The 15989-nt window shown below is 39.1% G+C and overlaps 1 protein-coding gene across 1 annotated transcript in view; it reads left to right on the top strand.

Annotated features, from left to right (window-relative positions):
* LOC150081562 (WD repeat-containing protein 3) overlaps positions 1 to 15989 on the top strand; it is a 279852-nt gene that overhangs the window by 85087 nt on the left and 178776 nt on the right. Inside the window, 1 exon segment of the mRNA XM_090380245.1 lies at positions 6504 to 6601. Within this exon segment, the coding sequence (XP_090236371.1) occupies positions 6504 to 6601 (98 nt within the window).

A 15989-nucleotide genomic window follows, 5' to 3' on the forward strand; every position in this document is an offset into this window, starting at 1 on the left:
TTTAAGTATTTTACTCATTTTTAGGGAATAAAAATGAACAATTACAAAATGAGGAGGCACGCTTGATACACATAAACAAAGCTGTGTGCGTGTAGCAACTGAATGAACAACACTGTAAAGGCAGAGATACACTATTAACACTTCACATTTTACTAAAGCACATTTCTAGGGGTTACTACCATAAAACAATAAAAACAATTTGCAGTTTGCATTTCTGCTAGTGGAATCTGTTATAAACTCGATCTAATTGCATTTGCGATTATACTGATAGCTGGAATTGTGTTGGTTTTTACGTTATTAATGGGAAATGTGTTTCCCCTTCACTGATATGAAAAACATAAATACATTTTCAGAATCTTCTCTCCATTCCTATCGTGTTGCGTTCAGTTGGAGTGATTCTGCGTTCGACTGCCATTTCTTGTAAACACAAAGGCGAATCGTGTATAAGCGAATTTGGTTCATGTTATATAAGATATCGTTCCCCTATTTATAAATCGTGTATGATCGAATTCGTGTAGTGTAAACACGTTATACGAGGACTGACTGTAGTAAGGGGTTCATCATCAAACTCTGGATGACTCTACTGATAATATTAGTCCAAGAAGAGCAGTGCCTGTTGATAGCAGCTACTCTCTCTCTCTCTCTCTTCTTCCACTCAACCATCTCCTTATCCAAAGCAGTAACTTTCCTTTAATGTCACACTGCTCCAATTTGATTTTTCTGAAATCTGAGCATATGATGTTCAAAGTACTTTTTGCATCTATTTCCATTGTTACTGTATCACAGAATCCAGTCAGATTGGTTAGACAAGATTACTCTTTAACAAATTCATGCTGACTGCTGTATAGCTGCATTTTGTCTAGATGGTCATGCATTACTCTTTTAACCAGCGATTCCAGTATTTTCCCTGGAACAGAAGTCTATCTGATAGGTTTGTAGCTACTCATATCACTCTGTGATCCCCACTTGTGGTTTGGGGATATATTCACACATCTCCAGTCCATAAGAATCTTCCCTTAATCCAAGGATGTTCTCATAATCATGGCTAAAGGTTTGCCTATCTTTTTTGCTGCATCCTTTAATAGAATTGTGATTCCATCCACCCAAGGTATTTTTTATTACATTTAGGTGCCTATTCAGTTTGTCAGCAACCTGAGCAGGTTCATCAACAGTGAAACAATTCATATCTAGTCAACCAATGTGATTCATTCCCTTCCGTCTAGTGTTTAAATAGGTAAAGAAATATTTGCCTGAGACTTCTTGTAATTTGCATTACCTTGCATAACCTCATTTGCAAATTCATTGCAGACTAATTTATATCTACTGTAGGCTTCTATTGCCTGATATAAAGGCGGATTGGCCATAAGACTTACTGGGGAGACACTGGTGGGCTGGGAGGCCAATGGAGGTCGATGTGGTTTTTGCCATAAATGAGGCCACTACAAGTTTTCCCTGTTAAGAATTTTTGGCCCAGTCTGCCTCTGGCCTGATAATTTATATACGTACCACCCATTCTTCTTCTTCTTCTTCTGTGCCAAGTCTCATCTGTACATCTGACACCCATTTTGACCTAAGCCCAGAATAATAATTGATATAAAAAGCTTATTAGCTTCTATGATTATCTGTGAATGCTTCTCATTTAGAATTTTCCTAACTTCATTAGTTGATTCCATTGCATAGAATTTAAAAACTGTAGTCACTTAAATTACAGCAAAAACCCTTTCTCTTTGACTCTGATATAGTGATATATTTATCATTAGCATGTGGAAATGATGCAAGAAAGCAAGCTTATACAGCATCAGCCAAAGTGGAAAAAAAAAAGAAAAAAAAAAAACACTTCACATTTCACCTATTTGTCCCCTCCAGTAGTTTGTCTAGTTCTTCCTTGAATTTAATTAAGCTATCAACTTCCACAACAACAGATGGAAGTTTGTTCCATCAATCAATCACCTGCTGGCTAAAGGCAAACTTCTGCGCATCTATTCTGCAATCATCCTTCCTCAGTTTGAATTTATGCCCCTTTGTGTTTTGTCTGAGCTAAAAGAATAATCCCATTAGCATTGAGCTTGCCCAATCCATTCAAAGCCTTATCTTAAAAAACCTTATATAAGTTTAAGTAACTCCACAAAAACACACCATGATCACTGCCACCTAATTTGTTTTTTTTCTGCAGATTCTTAATGTACAGGTCACTGCTGATAATCAGATCAAGACTATTGTTTTCTCTCTAACATGCTGGTGTAGAAAACATTCATCCAATAAATCCAAAACTCTTGCTATTTTCATTTGCTATATAAGTGATCAACCCACTAGTTCCAATCAGTATCTTGAGTATTTTTTATTTTCCTATTTTTTTTCTCACACCAAACTGACTTCACATTGTATAGCAACCCATGTCAACTGGTTGCACAGCTTTTGATTTTATGTGCTTCTTAGCTAAGAACATAACTTCTCCTCTAAGATTATTACTATATTTAATACCACTCATATACCATGTGAAATTAATAATATAGTTTATTAAGCTATTCACCTAAACTACTATACATTAAGGTGACATTTCAGACATCCTACCAATACCCATCATCAGACCATGCTACTGACAGACTCATTTTGTTGATGCTCCCAGAAACCTGAACCTGATGTGCATACAACTGTATTTATTGAACCATTGAGGCTAATTATGAGAGTATTACTGGACTCGGGAGTAATTCCATTGGATTGAAAAAGTGCCAATATGTTGCCAATGCATAAAGGCAGTTCTCAGAGTGAAGTGGGAAATTATTGGCCATTTAGTCTAACTTCAGTAGTAGCAAAAATCATGGAGACAATGATTAAGGGTGGAATTCAGGATAATTTGGATAGAAATGGAATTCTGAAGGATACTCAGCATGGTTTTGTAAAGGGAAAATCATGTTTAATTAATCTGGTTAGCTATTTTGACAGGGTCACTCAAGAGCTGGACTTGGGGAATAATTTCGACATTGTTTATTTGGATTTCAGCAAAGCACACAAGTGGTTAATTTATAAGCTGGAACAGGTTGTAATCACGGGGAAAATCCTTAGATGGATAGTTTCGGGGCAGAAGGCAGACGGTTGTGATAAATGGTTATTCCTCAGATTGGGTTTATGTTGAAGTGGGGTTCCCCAAGGATCAGTGTTAGGACCACTGTTGTTTTTAATTTCCTTAAGTGACATCAATAAAGGGATAGAGGGCGTAATGTCTAAATTTGCAGATGGTGTAAAGATTGTTAGAGTAGTTAATGATCACCGCCAAGCAGAGCTTCTTCAGAGTGACCCAAATAGACTTCAGGGATGGTCAGACAAATGACAGCTATGCTTTAATCCAGCAAAGTGTAAGGTATTGCACCTGGGGAACAGTAACCCCAAAATAACTTATACACTTGGTGGAGTTGAACGAAAGCCAGTAGTGGAGGAAAGGAACCTGGGAGTTATGATACGATCAGACATGAAGTTCTCCAAGCATTGTAGGTTGGTTGCAGAGAAGGCCCATGGTGTCCTATCGGTGTCTATGGTGCCCACTTAGTGTCCAGCTTCAAACTCGCAGAACCAGTCTTTCTTCCTTATTTATTCCTTTTTCTGAAATTCATTTCTAATGTCAACATGTATCTAAGTGCTATAAGTTTTAATACCTTTTGTATTTGAGTTTTACAAAAAAAAGTTGTATGCCAGTTGTACACTTTTTTTTGAACTTGCACCACCCCACAATAAAGACCATAAGGCAAATTGTAAAGAAGTTTGCTGAATGGGAATAGTTCACAATTTACGAAAACCTGGTAGTCCTTGTGTCTTGAGGACATCTTTCCAGTTTGTTACTTGTTAAAGAGAATATTTCCATATTCTCTTTTACAAGTAACAAACTGGAATTCTGAAAACTTCTCAAAGTGAAATTTGGAACTAAAATTACCTGAAAAAAAAAAACAAGTAGAAATAGAGTCATAAAGGAACTTAAATATAAGGTTTGTCATTCCATGCCACTACAAAGCTTGAATGAGGATGACCCAGATAAGAAAATTTCAATTTGCAAAATGATTTTTGGCCATGAGCATTACAAGCCCAGATATCATTGACAGTGTTTAGTGGACTGATGAAGCCCACATTTAAACTAATTGGAACTCTTACTTGCCATAGCTGAGTTTATTACTCTCTTAACAACTTGAATTTATTCTTTAACAAGTATATAAATGCTCCCTACTTGATGGCGCCTCCGTAGCCAGGTGGGCAGGAGCAGCAGTGCGTAGCACACGCTTCTTGATTAGACCAGGGTTCGAGCCTGTGAGCCACCAAATATGGAGGATGCAGAAAGGTCAGGGAATTACCACTGCATATACCCGGCCTTAGTTGCTAATGCTCCTAAAAACCAAATAACAACAACAACAACAGCTCCCTACTTGACAGTCTGTACTTCAATTGGGACAAGAGGTGTTCTTGGCCTTCTTTTTCTGTGAGGAAATCATGACAGGAGAAAACTATCTGAGATTGCTAGGAGACAAAATTATGCCTTTAGTTTTGAACATTGTTTTGTATGCAGGATGGAGCAGCAGTTCAGTATGCAAAAATGTTTTACGATTTTTAGATGAAAAGTTACCACGTTGGATCAGATGGCTGGGTTGCATTGAATGGTCACTGCACACATGGATTTAGCACCCTGTCAGTGTTCTCCCCAGGACACATGATGCAAGAAAGCAAGCTTATATGGCATAAGCCAAAAAAAACAAACAAAACACACACACACACACACACACACACACACACACACCCTTCTCATTTCACCCATCCACTCACTCCAAATGTTTGTCTAGTTCTGTCTTGAATCTATTTAAGCTTTCAACTTCTACAACGACAGATGGAAGTTTGTTCCAGCAATCAACCACCCGTTGGCTAAAGGCGAACTTCCGCACATCTATCCTACAACTGTCTTTCCTTAATTTGAATTTATGCCCTCTCAGGTGATTATTCTGAGCAAGAGGAAGAATCCTATCAGCATTGAGCATGCTCAAAACATTCAAGGCTTTATACACCTCAATCAGATCACCTCGCAGATGCCTAGTCTCCAACACTGTAATTTGCAAAACGTAAGCCTTCCTTTGTAAGAGCAACCCTTTGTTCCATTCACTAATCTTGTTGCCCTTCGCTGTACTCCTTCCAACAGCTCTACATCCTTCTTAAAATGAAGCCTCCAGACTTTAATCTACTGGATCATAATAGCATGCTAGATATCACAGTACACCTTCTGTACTGTATACAGCTTCTGTATACAGTACAGAAGGTGTACTGTATACAGTATTTCTCTGTACAGTTGTTTATTATACTCATCAGAGTCATTAGGCCTATAACACTCCTTCTCTAAATTTTGCTTTCCCATTGCTTATGTCAAACCAAACTGACTCGACACTGTCCAGCCATGTCGACTGGCTGTACTTCCTTGGATTTTGTGTTTCTTAACCAATAGCATAACCTTTCTCCCTTCCTATCCTGTCTATCCTTCCTGTACACATTGTACTTCCCAAATTGCAGTTCTTCATTACTTATATCTGTATCACACCATGTCTCTGTTATCTCAACAATATCTGCCTTTGAAGTTTTGACCAACACTTCAAATTTATTTACCAAACTCCTAGCATTGGTGTACAAACAAGTATACATGCACCTGTTTCTATTCTTAACTACCCTAATACAGCCTGTATTTACTTGTTCTGCAATGACTCCCAGCAGTCTCTGATATCCCCTGCATCTTGTTTTCCAGGCTGCTGCTCATTTCAATAGAAGCAGTGCAAGAATCACTTTCACCTCTGCCACCGGCTACTATTAATATATTAGTCAGTGTATCCACCCAAGCTAGCAGTTTTCCGACCCATCTAACTTTGCCTCGATAGTATCAGCAAATATTCTTGCACCCTTTCTATTTACGTATGTCCCATCCCTTTAGAAGCAGTCTCTCCTACAGATATCCAGAGAGTGCTAGATATCCAGGATTTTTCTCTTCACAATCAGTCTATTGAATATGTCAGGCATCAGTAGGATGTCATCTGAACTTCAGAAAGAGAGAGAGAGAGAGAGAGAGAGAGAGAGAGAGAGAGAGAGAGAGAATTGATACCCAAGAGATCCTCAGAGTGATTAAGTTTTAGTCAGTCACCATTGTGCCACAACCAAATTTTGAATTCTATTCCACACAATCAGTAAGTGCAGTATTATATAGCATATTAATATATTTTAATTTTTTTTTTTTTAAATTTCACAGTACAGCAGTTACTTTCGTAAATATCCTTGCATCTTTGGCACTCATGTATTTCTTTCAAGTTACAGAGAATCAAGCATTTTAAAGCAAAATTTTACTATAGATTTTTCAATATCAGTATTTTTGTTCTGTCATTAATGAATTATTCAGATTGATGCCATTAAGTGCTAATATAATTAATTATCCTCATAGATGCTAAATTTATGGAGAAATTACATTAAAATTTTTTCTCCCCTTTCTCATTTAGGCATTGGATCGGACGTTGGGGCTATATACAGTTCTCTCTCAGGATGAATGCCAGAAGAAATTTCAGAGGAAATTGAAAAAGGAAAAGAAATTATCTATGTAATAAACCAGTTTCTAGATGATAATAATAATAACTGCTGGACTACCAGCCTGTTGAACTCGGGTTTCATTCCTGCTTAGTGGGAGCAAACACATGTCCATCACGCTGGAAGACTGGCATAATGATAATAATAGTAGTAAATTTTAATAATAACAATTAGTATAATAATAAAAAAAATCGCAAAAGTCGCTTTTGCAGACCTTCAACTTTTGACCCAAGGTTAAAGTGATGGCAGAAGCAGATAGTGGTGGCATCTGGTGCTGCTCCTAAGAACTAACACCACCACTGGATGCAAGATGAAGCTAAACAGGTCTGCCTACATAGATGGATGATGACATCAAAGAGAAGTAATGAACATACTGCATTGAGTGTGGCACAGAATAAAGTCACTCATATTTAGGCTTTAGGCAGAGGGGTTAGTTTGAAAATTCAGAGACAGTATCCCAACGAAGACAGTGGAGTGTGGTGCCTCCATAGCCAGGTGGGAAGGATCAGCAGTGCGTAGCACACGCTTCTTGATTAGACCGGGGTTCGAGCCCATCAACACCAAATACGGAGGATGCAGAAAGGTCAGGGAACGACCACCGCATATCCCGGAGCAATATGGCCTTAGTTGCTAATGCTCCTAAAAACCAAATAACAAAACAACAAAACAAAACAGTGGAGTGAATGATGCTTTCCTCCATATGATTACCACAAGAAAAGGGCAAGACAATCCGGCCTGACCAAGTGGGACTGCTTCCTGCACAAATGTGCTAATGACCGCCCAGGAAGAAAGAAAATGCCATTGCATGAAGTGGAGCATCGAAATGAATACTTTTATCATGTGAACATAGTACGAAGTAGTTGCTGTTATTTGTTTTTTAGGAGCATTAGCAACTAAGGAGCCGACTGGGCTAGCCGGGTGGGTAAAGTTCCTGCCTGGCAACCCAAAGGTCGCGGGTTCGAATCCCGCCTCGGGCTTGGATCAAAGTACTGCAAAAACCTTGGGAGGTGCATTATGGCCACAGAAGCTGATGCGCGAACAACTACCAAAAAAAAAAAAAAAAAAAAAAAAAAAAAGCAACTAAGGCCATATTGCTCCGGGGATATGTGGTGGTCATTCCCTGGCCTTTTCGCATACTCCGTATTTAGTAGTCACGGGCTCGAACCCTGGTTGTGTGCTACGCACTGCCGCTCCTGCCCACCTGGCTACGTAGGTGCCTTACGAAGTAGTATGTTTACATGATGAACATACGAACATACTATGAAGTAGCCAAGCTAGAGAGCAATATGACAATGTACAGGATGAGACTATATACCAAGTGGTTGCAATGATTCCCGGATGTGCAGGTCACCGAACAGTGAATAGCAGATCAAAGAAGAACCATCATCATCGCGAAAAACCTGATAGCTCCTACAATCTCGGAAAAAATCAAGCATTATGTGAGTTACGAACTACAAAGAATATGGACAATGTGCAACTAGAGGAGGAAGAGCAAGAAGAAATATGACCCAGAGTAGCTAAAGTGGAAACAGATGAGGTTATAATATCCAGAATAGAAGACAAGTGAAGGAGGTCCTAAGAGAATTTGAGGGAAGGGAACCCACAAAGGCCCACGCCATACCAAAGCAGAGACCCAATAGAATCCTGTGGCAAGTCACATACCTCTACATTACCTCAACAGTAATGGAGCAACTTTGGAGGCTATCCACACAGCTGTATACTGTGCTGCTGTAGCAGCCACTAGGATCAGTAGAAGAGAAACGAGACCAGCAGCAGAAGAAATTAAAAAACAAGGAACTACCAACTTTGGAAAGAAGGCTTCCGAAGAAGATAGAAAAACTAAGAGTCAAGAAATACAGGCTGATCACCTGCCTCCCAGTGACGTACAAGATTCTGACCAGCCGCATAACCAAGAAGATATTAGACCACTTGGAGAGCCAGAATATCATGGCCAAGCAGTAGATAGGATGCAAACAGTTGAGCAAAGAATGCAAGGAGCAGTTAACCATTGATGCCACAGTTATTGAGTAAGCCTACAAGAAGCACCACAACCTGTACACAGCCTGCATCGATTACTGCAAGGGGCCTTTGACTCCATGCCTCATAGCTTGCTGATGGAGACACTAAAGATCTGTAAAGTCAATCCAACAGTGACAAACTTCCTAGAAGCAACCATGCCAAAATGGAGTACCACCATCAAGGTCAAGAACATCACAACCAGACCAAACCCCAGTAGGAGAGGAATCTTTCAGGAAGATGCCCTGAAAGATTGCTCTCCCACTGTGGTTCCATCTAGCACTTAATCTGCTATCCACTATGCTCAACAAACAATAGCAAGTGTGGATATACCTTCAAAGAAGGAAGGAAAAACCTGTACACCATCTCCTAACTGATGTACATGGATAACATCAAGCTCTATGTGGCAAACGAGAAGCAACTCCAACAGCTACTCTGAATCACCAAAGAATTCAGCAGCGATATCAGGATGGAACTTGGGCTTGACAAATGCAAGACCCATGGATTTCATTAGGGGAAATTAGTTGGCTGAAACTACTAGCTGCAGACTGGTAAAGGTGCCTCCGTAGCCAGGTGGGCAGGAGCAGCAGTGCGTAGCACATGCTTCTTGAGTAGACTGGGGTTCGAGCCCATGACCACCAAATACGGAGGATGCAGAAAGGTTAGGGAATGACCACCGCATATCCCCAGAGCAATATGGCCTTAGTTGCTAATGCTCCTAAAAACCAAACAACAACAGCAGATTGGTAAAGAGACTGAAGCCATGAGAGGGAGAGAGTCCTACAAATATTTAGGGTTGATGCAGTCTTAGCAGTTAGCACAAGGAGATCAAGACCTGCCTGACTGATAATATCATCAGGAACTGAGAAGCTTGCTCAATGCAAAGCTGAATGGAGGGAACACAGTTAAAGCCATAAACACCTATGCAGTCCCAGTGCTAATGTACTCCTTTGGGACCTTAGAATTGACTAACACTGAGATTGTGAAGATCACGAGAAAGACAAGGACAGTGATGACCAAGAGGTACCAACACCTCCTGAAGTTGGCTGTGGAGAGACTGACCATTGCTTGGAAAGGAGGAGGAAGGGACTTGATAGACCTCATTGAGCAATAGAAGAAAGGAATTGAGAACCTGAAGCAGTGCTTTCAGAATAACACAGCACCACTCTGTCAGGCCATAAAGAAGATAGACAAGGGCATAACCCACTGAACCTAAGTGAGAAGACCCCTCCTACCCAGATGGAACAAACAAAGTTAGATAGATGGGCAAAGAAGACACTCCATGGCAGACACTACAATGACCTTCATCAAGACTAGGGCTTACAATACCGGTCAAAATCTTAATACTGGTATTTTTTTCGGTATTTTTAATTTATGAAACTGGGATACCGGTATTAATACCAGTATTCCAAAAACAAACACTTTTCTCAATAAATTTTGATGACAATTAGGTGAAATAAAGTAAGGAAAAAAAAACAAGTACTGTAATTACTTGAATTCATGTTTTAAATAAACTTTTATTGCAATAATAAATATTCTGAAAAAAAATCATTAAAATACAGTTATTCTAAAAACAAAAAAATACATATTGTTACTGCAAAGTTTAGTTATATTTAAGCATTCACACTGCCTGTCCGAATAAAGTGAGCTCTTAAGAAACATAAGTAATCAATAGTATGATCGTTTAAAATGGATCTAATTTTCAGATTCTATTGTGGTACTGAGATAATTGTCATTTCGGATTCTATTGTGGTACTGAGATAATTGTCATTTCGGATTCTATTCTGGTACTGAGATAATCGTAGATGATCTCAGTCCATATTTTATAAGCTTTGAACTTTTTTAGCAAAATAATTAAAAAGTATTTCATTAATTTCCGACTGAAGTTCATCTTTTAAAATCTCATTGGAGTCTATCAGTTTCTTATTTTGGAAAGAATTTGTGGAACACTGATGTTCTGTTCCACGTTGGTCTTCCATGGTTGAATTATGTTCATCATTTTCTGAAGGATTATTAAGCAAAGCATAATTTTACTATAGTATCTTTACTGAGTCTGTGAGAGAGCGAAAGATTTGGGGATAATGAATAAAGAGAGCAAAGAGTGCAGTTAAGGAATTCTTCACATATATAAATGCAAAGAAGAGGAGGATAAATCAGATTGGACCCTTATGTAATGGACGTGGGATAGTATTAGATATCCCAGCTGAAGTTGCAGATGAACTCAACAGTTACTTTGCATCGATATTTGCGTAAAAAAAAAAAAACCTTTATGTCAATGGGATATTATGGAAGTGAAGTTGAAAAAATATGATGTTGAAATTTCAAATGATTATTTAATGAGAAAACTTTTGCACCTACAGGCAAGTAAGGCTCCTGTGATTGATGGCATATACCCTATAATCTTAAAGGAGGCGGCAAGTGAGTGCACTGAACCATTAAGGCTAGTTATGAGAGCATCACTAGACAGGAGAGATTCTGATGGATTGGTGTAAATTGGAACATAAAGGCGGTTCTAGGAGTATAATGGAAAATTACTGACCGGCCAGTCTAACATCAGTAGCAGGGAAAATCATGGAGGCAATGATCAAGGGTGGAATTCAGGATCATTTAGATGGAAATGGAATTCTGTAGGATACATAGCATGGTTTTGTAAAGGGAAAATCATGTTTAACAAATCTGGTAAGCCATTTTGACAGGTCACTCGTGAGCTGGATTTAGGGAATAATTTCGACATTGTTTATTTGGATTTCAGCAAAGCATTTGACTTAGTCCAACATGAGTGGTTACTTTATAAGTTGGAGCAGGCTGGAATCATAGGGAAAATCCTTAGATGGATAGCACGATGGCTTGAGGGCACCAGGAAGAGGGTTGTGATAAATGGTTATTCCTCAAATTGGGTTAATGTAAGTATTGGGACCACTGTTGTTTTTGATTTTTATTCATATGTTGAAATTAGCGGACCTTAGGGTTCCCCCATTAGCCGCTCGTAAATGTCTTGTGGTGAAGAAACGCAAATGCTGGCCATGCAAGGCGGCCAGGATCAATGACATCTAAATGACATCTATGAAGGAATGGAGGGCGTGAGGTCTATACTTGCAGATGATATAAAGATCAGTAAAGTAGTTAATGATCGCCGCCAAGCAGAGCTTCTCCAGAGTGACCTAGATAGACTTTTGGGATGGTCAGAAAAGTGGCAGCAATGTTTTAATTCAGCAAAATGCAAGGTCTTACACCTGGGGAACAGCAACCCCAAAATAACTTATACACTTGGTGGAACACCTACAAGGAGGAACAGGACTTGGGAGTTACGATATGGTCAGACATGAAGTTGTCCGAGAATTGTGGACAGGTTGTAATGTTGCATGGTGTCCTGTCGATGATTTATCGAACATTTGTTAGTAGAGATAATGACGTCATAATCACATAAAGGTGATTTTATAACCTTTATGTGATTAAATTATAAACAATTATATTTTTTAAATTAGTACCGAAAAACCGTTTTGTTTTTTTTTTGTATCAATACCAGAAAAAAATGGCCGGAATCCCGGTATTCGAGATCCCAGAATCCCGGTATTGTAAGCTCTAATCAAGACCACATAGATAAAAATGTCTTCCAATGCACGGCTAATGAGTGGGATGCTTTCCCCCGAGACTGAATGATTCATGCTGGCCATTGAAGACCAGGTAATCAACACCAGGAATTATATACAATTTTCATTGCCAAGGAACTTGCATGTGACAGGTGACACATGTCAGCAATGCCACCTGGCTTCAGAAACGATCCAATACATCACTGGAAGACGATCATCCAGGTGGAGTACACATATGGACAAGACCAGGTCATCAGGATAATACATCAGAAGCTAGTGAGGAAATACCAGTTGATCAAAGAAAGTGTACTGTATTACAAGTACGAACCCCTGTACTAGAGATTCCAACCACAAGCTGTGCTGGGACCATTCCGTAATAATGGATAGGGCAATGCTGCACAACAGACCAGACATAACAAGTAGAAAAAGGCTACCTATCTGATCGACGTAGCGGTGCTAAATGCTGGCAAATTCCAGAAAACCCATGAGGAAAAATCAGGAAGTACACAAACCTAAGAGATGAGATCAAAGAGATGTGGCATATGGGACAAGTAACGACCATTCCAATCATTGTGCCAAAGACCCTACATAGCCTAGGAGCAATAGGAACTCCAGAAAGTGCCAGTCCCGAACATTTGTAGGACAGGCAGAGTTCCTTGACCAACAGTAATAACGGCCGGGCATACCAACAACCCTATGCACTTGGTATCAGTACCTGTCACGGGGCAGAATCCCCCTACCTCCCATCAGGGAGAATTAAAATAATAATAAAATTTATCAGCTTAATTACAAAAACTACCACTGATTTTAATTTTTATTCCTTGTTGTTGTTGTTACTGAGATATAAAATTACCAGCAGAGTAAGTTTTGAGTTACTTTCTCCAGTACGCTATCACATCTTATATGATATCCTGTCATGGAGCTCATAGTGGATGGTCTAATTCAGTTTTTGAATAAAATTTGATGTTATGTTTGATATTTTAAACAATAAGCATCATAATTATTAGAGAATAACTCCTTATATATAGCTGTGTAATATTTAAGGTTACCATTAGGGCTGGCTCTGTGGTTTTTTTTTTTTTTTTTTGCAGAATCAGTACAAATTATATATAATGTTTTTAATAATAATAGTAGCATCATTATAGGAACATGAATATTAGTTATAACTTAATTATAAATGTAAACAGTGTATTTTAAGGCATAAATTTTTTTAGTCTAATTTAGTATTTTAGTCCATGTGTAATTATTTACTATTCATCCTCTTCAAACTTTATGATAACATGGGAATAGAAAACTACAGTATATACATAGAAAAACTTGTTTCTTTATGAGAATTTGAATTTTATCCCCCACTCCGCCCAAAAACAAAAGTTGCAGTTTAATTTAGTGAAGGACACTATTACGGAAGGTATTTTCAATCCTTTTTGATTCGTTTTTAACAGCCAATGATTTGTTACGAGGGTGGTTCAATAAAGAATCGCCCTCACCTACTTACACATATTGCAGAGTCATGATATTTTGTGTGTAGCATCATACATATCTCTGTACTAAAGGTGTAAAATTTCAACCCTGTGTCTTAATTTTTTTTCTCTTACAGAGTTGAACGTGTGAGGAAGTAGCATCATGGACAAAGTTGAAGCCAGAACTGTAATCTGGTATCTGCTCTTGAAGGTAAATCTCCTAAAGAAATCCACGAGGAGATGACTGCTGTATACAAGGATGAAGCCCCATCCTATGGCATTGTGAAGCACTGGCATAGACAGTTTAGGTGTGGTCGGACATCGGTAGAATTTGAGCCCATTCCAGATCGTCCCCATTCAGCCGTTGGATGACAGCAAGATCAGAAAAGTGGAGTCATTAATGATGGAAGATTGCAGGATATCTGTGCGTGAATTGTCCCAGGAGGTGAAGATTAGTGTGGGCTTCAAGACCAACTCCATTTACGGAAATTGAGTGCAAGATGGATTCCCCGATTATTGACTGGTTTCTAGAAAGCTGATCGACAACAGAAATCACAAGAGTTGTTAATTAGCCCTATGCCAAAAAAATGAGGAAGACTTTTTCTCTCATCTAATCACTCAGGATGAAAGTTGGATACACCATTTCAACCCTGAAAGTAAAAAGCAGTCCATGGAATGACGACATCATGGTTCTCTCCCCAAAAGAAGGCAAGGGTCTAAGTGTCAGCAGGAAAGGTCTTGCTGACAGTGTTTTGGGATGAGAAAGGTGTAATAATGACTGATTACCTGCCGAAAGGTAGAACAATTACAGGTGCCTATTATGCCAACTTACAAAATTTCAGGAGAAAATCAAAACATGTAGGCATGGCATGCTGTCCGAAGGTGTGAGAATGCTTCAAGACAATGCCCCAGTTCACACTTCTGAAATTTAAACAACAACACAAGTGGCCACTTGTGGATATGAAATATTGCCCCATCCAGCTTACTCACCTGATCTTGCACCATTGGACTTCTTCTTGTTTCCTTTCCTCAAATCATTTCTTTGGGGGACCCACTTCCTTGATGACGAGACACTCATTTCTGCAACAGAGTCATGGTTCAAAGACCAACCTCACCACTTCTACAAAAACGGTATCCGTAGCCTCATCCATCAATGGGAAAAATGTGTAAATCTGCACAGTGGCTACATAGCGAAGGACAAAAACCTGTGCCAAGAATCAGCAGGCCAGCACCTCTGCAGCTAGGTCAGAGCGATTCTTTATTGAACCACCCTTGTATGTTCCAGTAGGACTGAGGCACCAGAGAATATCCATACTGAGTTAGTTACACAGAATAATGAACCTCTGTCTCAGTGCCAATCACATATGAGTCTACCAATTCCTACAGTAGTCCCCACTGCACAGAGATGGCTGAAGCTGATGTCTCCTTCAGAGACATCAGCTTCAGCCTTGTTGCTCTTGATACTATGGGATAAAAGGCCTACTTCAAATTGAGAGCTATGCTGGGGTAGTTCTGGATTTGCATGACAAAAGATTCAGGATCATTTCTGTCTCCTATGCTTACTCATAAATTTATGAAGCATTGCTTATTACATTAATTATGCAGTGCATTCTTAGATATAGCAATCATCTACATTCCCCACTCCTTAATCTAAATATAATAAATAATATAGCAGACTGGTGTCTTGAAAAATTTCATTTGGCACAGCTCAAATAATCTGCTTGATACCATGTTAAATAGGCTTCAGTCTTGAAGCATCTCTGTTATCAGTGATCAGCCCATAAGAGGTGAAAATAGACTTGACCTAATTCTATCTTATGGTAAGTGTCTAATTGATGTACCACCTGAAACATATTTTCCATCTGATCACAGTCTGGTTCCAGTTCTCGTACTGCTATCATATATTGACTTCAATGTTCAGGGAAAATGTAAGAGCCAATTTAGAACTTCATCAACCTTTCTCATAAGCCGACCGGGCTAGCCGAGTGGGTAAAGTACCTGCCCGGCAACCCAAAGGTCGCGGGTTCGATTCCCGCCTCGGGCTTGGATCAAAGTACTGCAAAAACCTTGGGAGGTGCAATATGGCCACAGAAGCCGATGCGCCAACAACTACCAAATCAAAAAAAAAAAAAAAAAAAAAAAATCAACCTTTCTGGATTCTAATAAATGCCTATATGCTACCAGCTGTATCCCATGGCAAAGTCTTTCAAATGTCTCTCACTCATGAAAATCTACTAATTAGTGGGATAAATTGTCACAGAATTTGCCACTTCCAAATTAGTAAAAATATCATCAAGTAAAAATCGTGGTGGAATCTCAGCCTAACACTTTTGTT

This window comes from Mastigoproctus giganteus, chromosome 8, assembly GCF_048544385.1.
Source record: "Mastigoproctus giganteus isolate SK-2022 chromosome 8, ASM4854438v1, whole genome shotgun sequence".
Taxonomy (NCBI): domain Eukaryota; kingdom Metazoa; phylum Arthropoda; class Arachnida; order Uropygi; family Thelyphonidae; genus Mastigoproctus; species Mastigoproctus giganteus.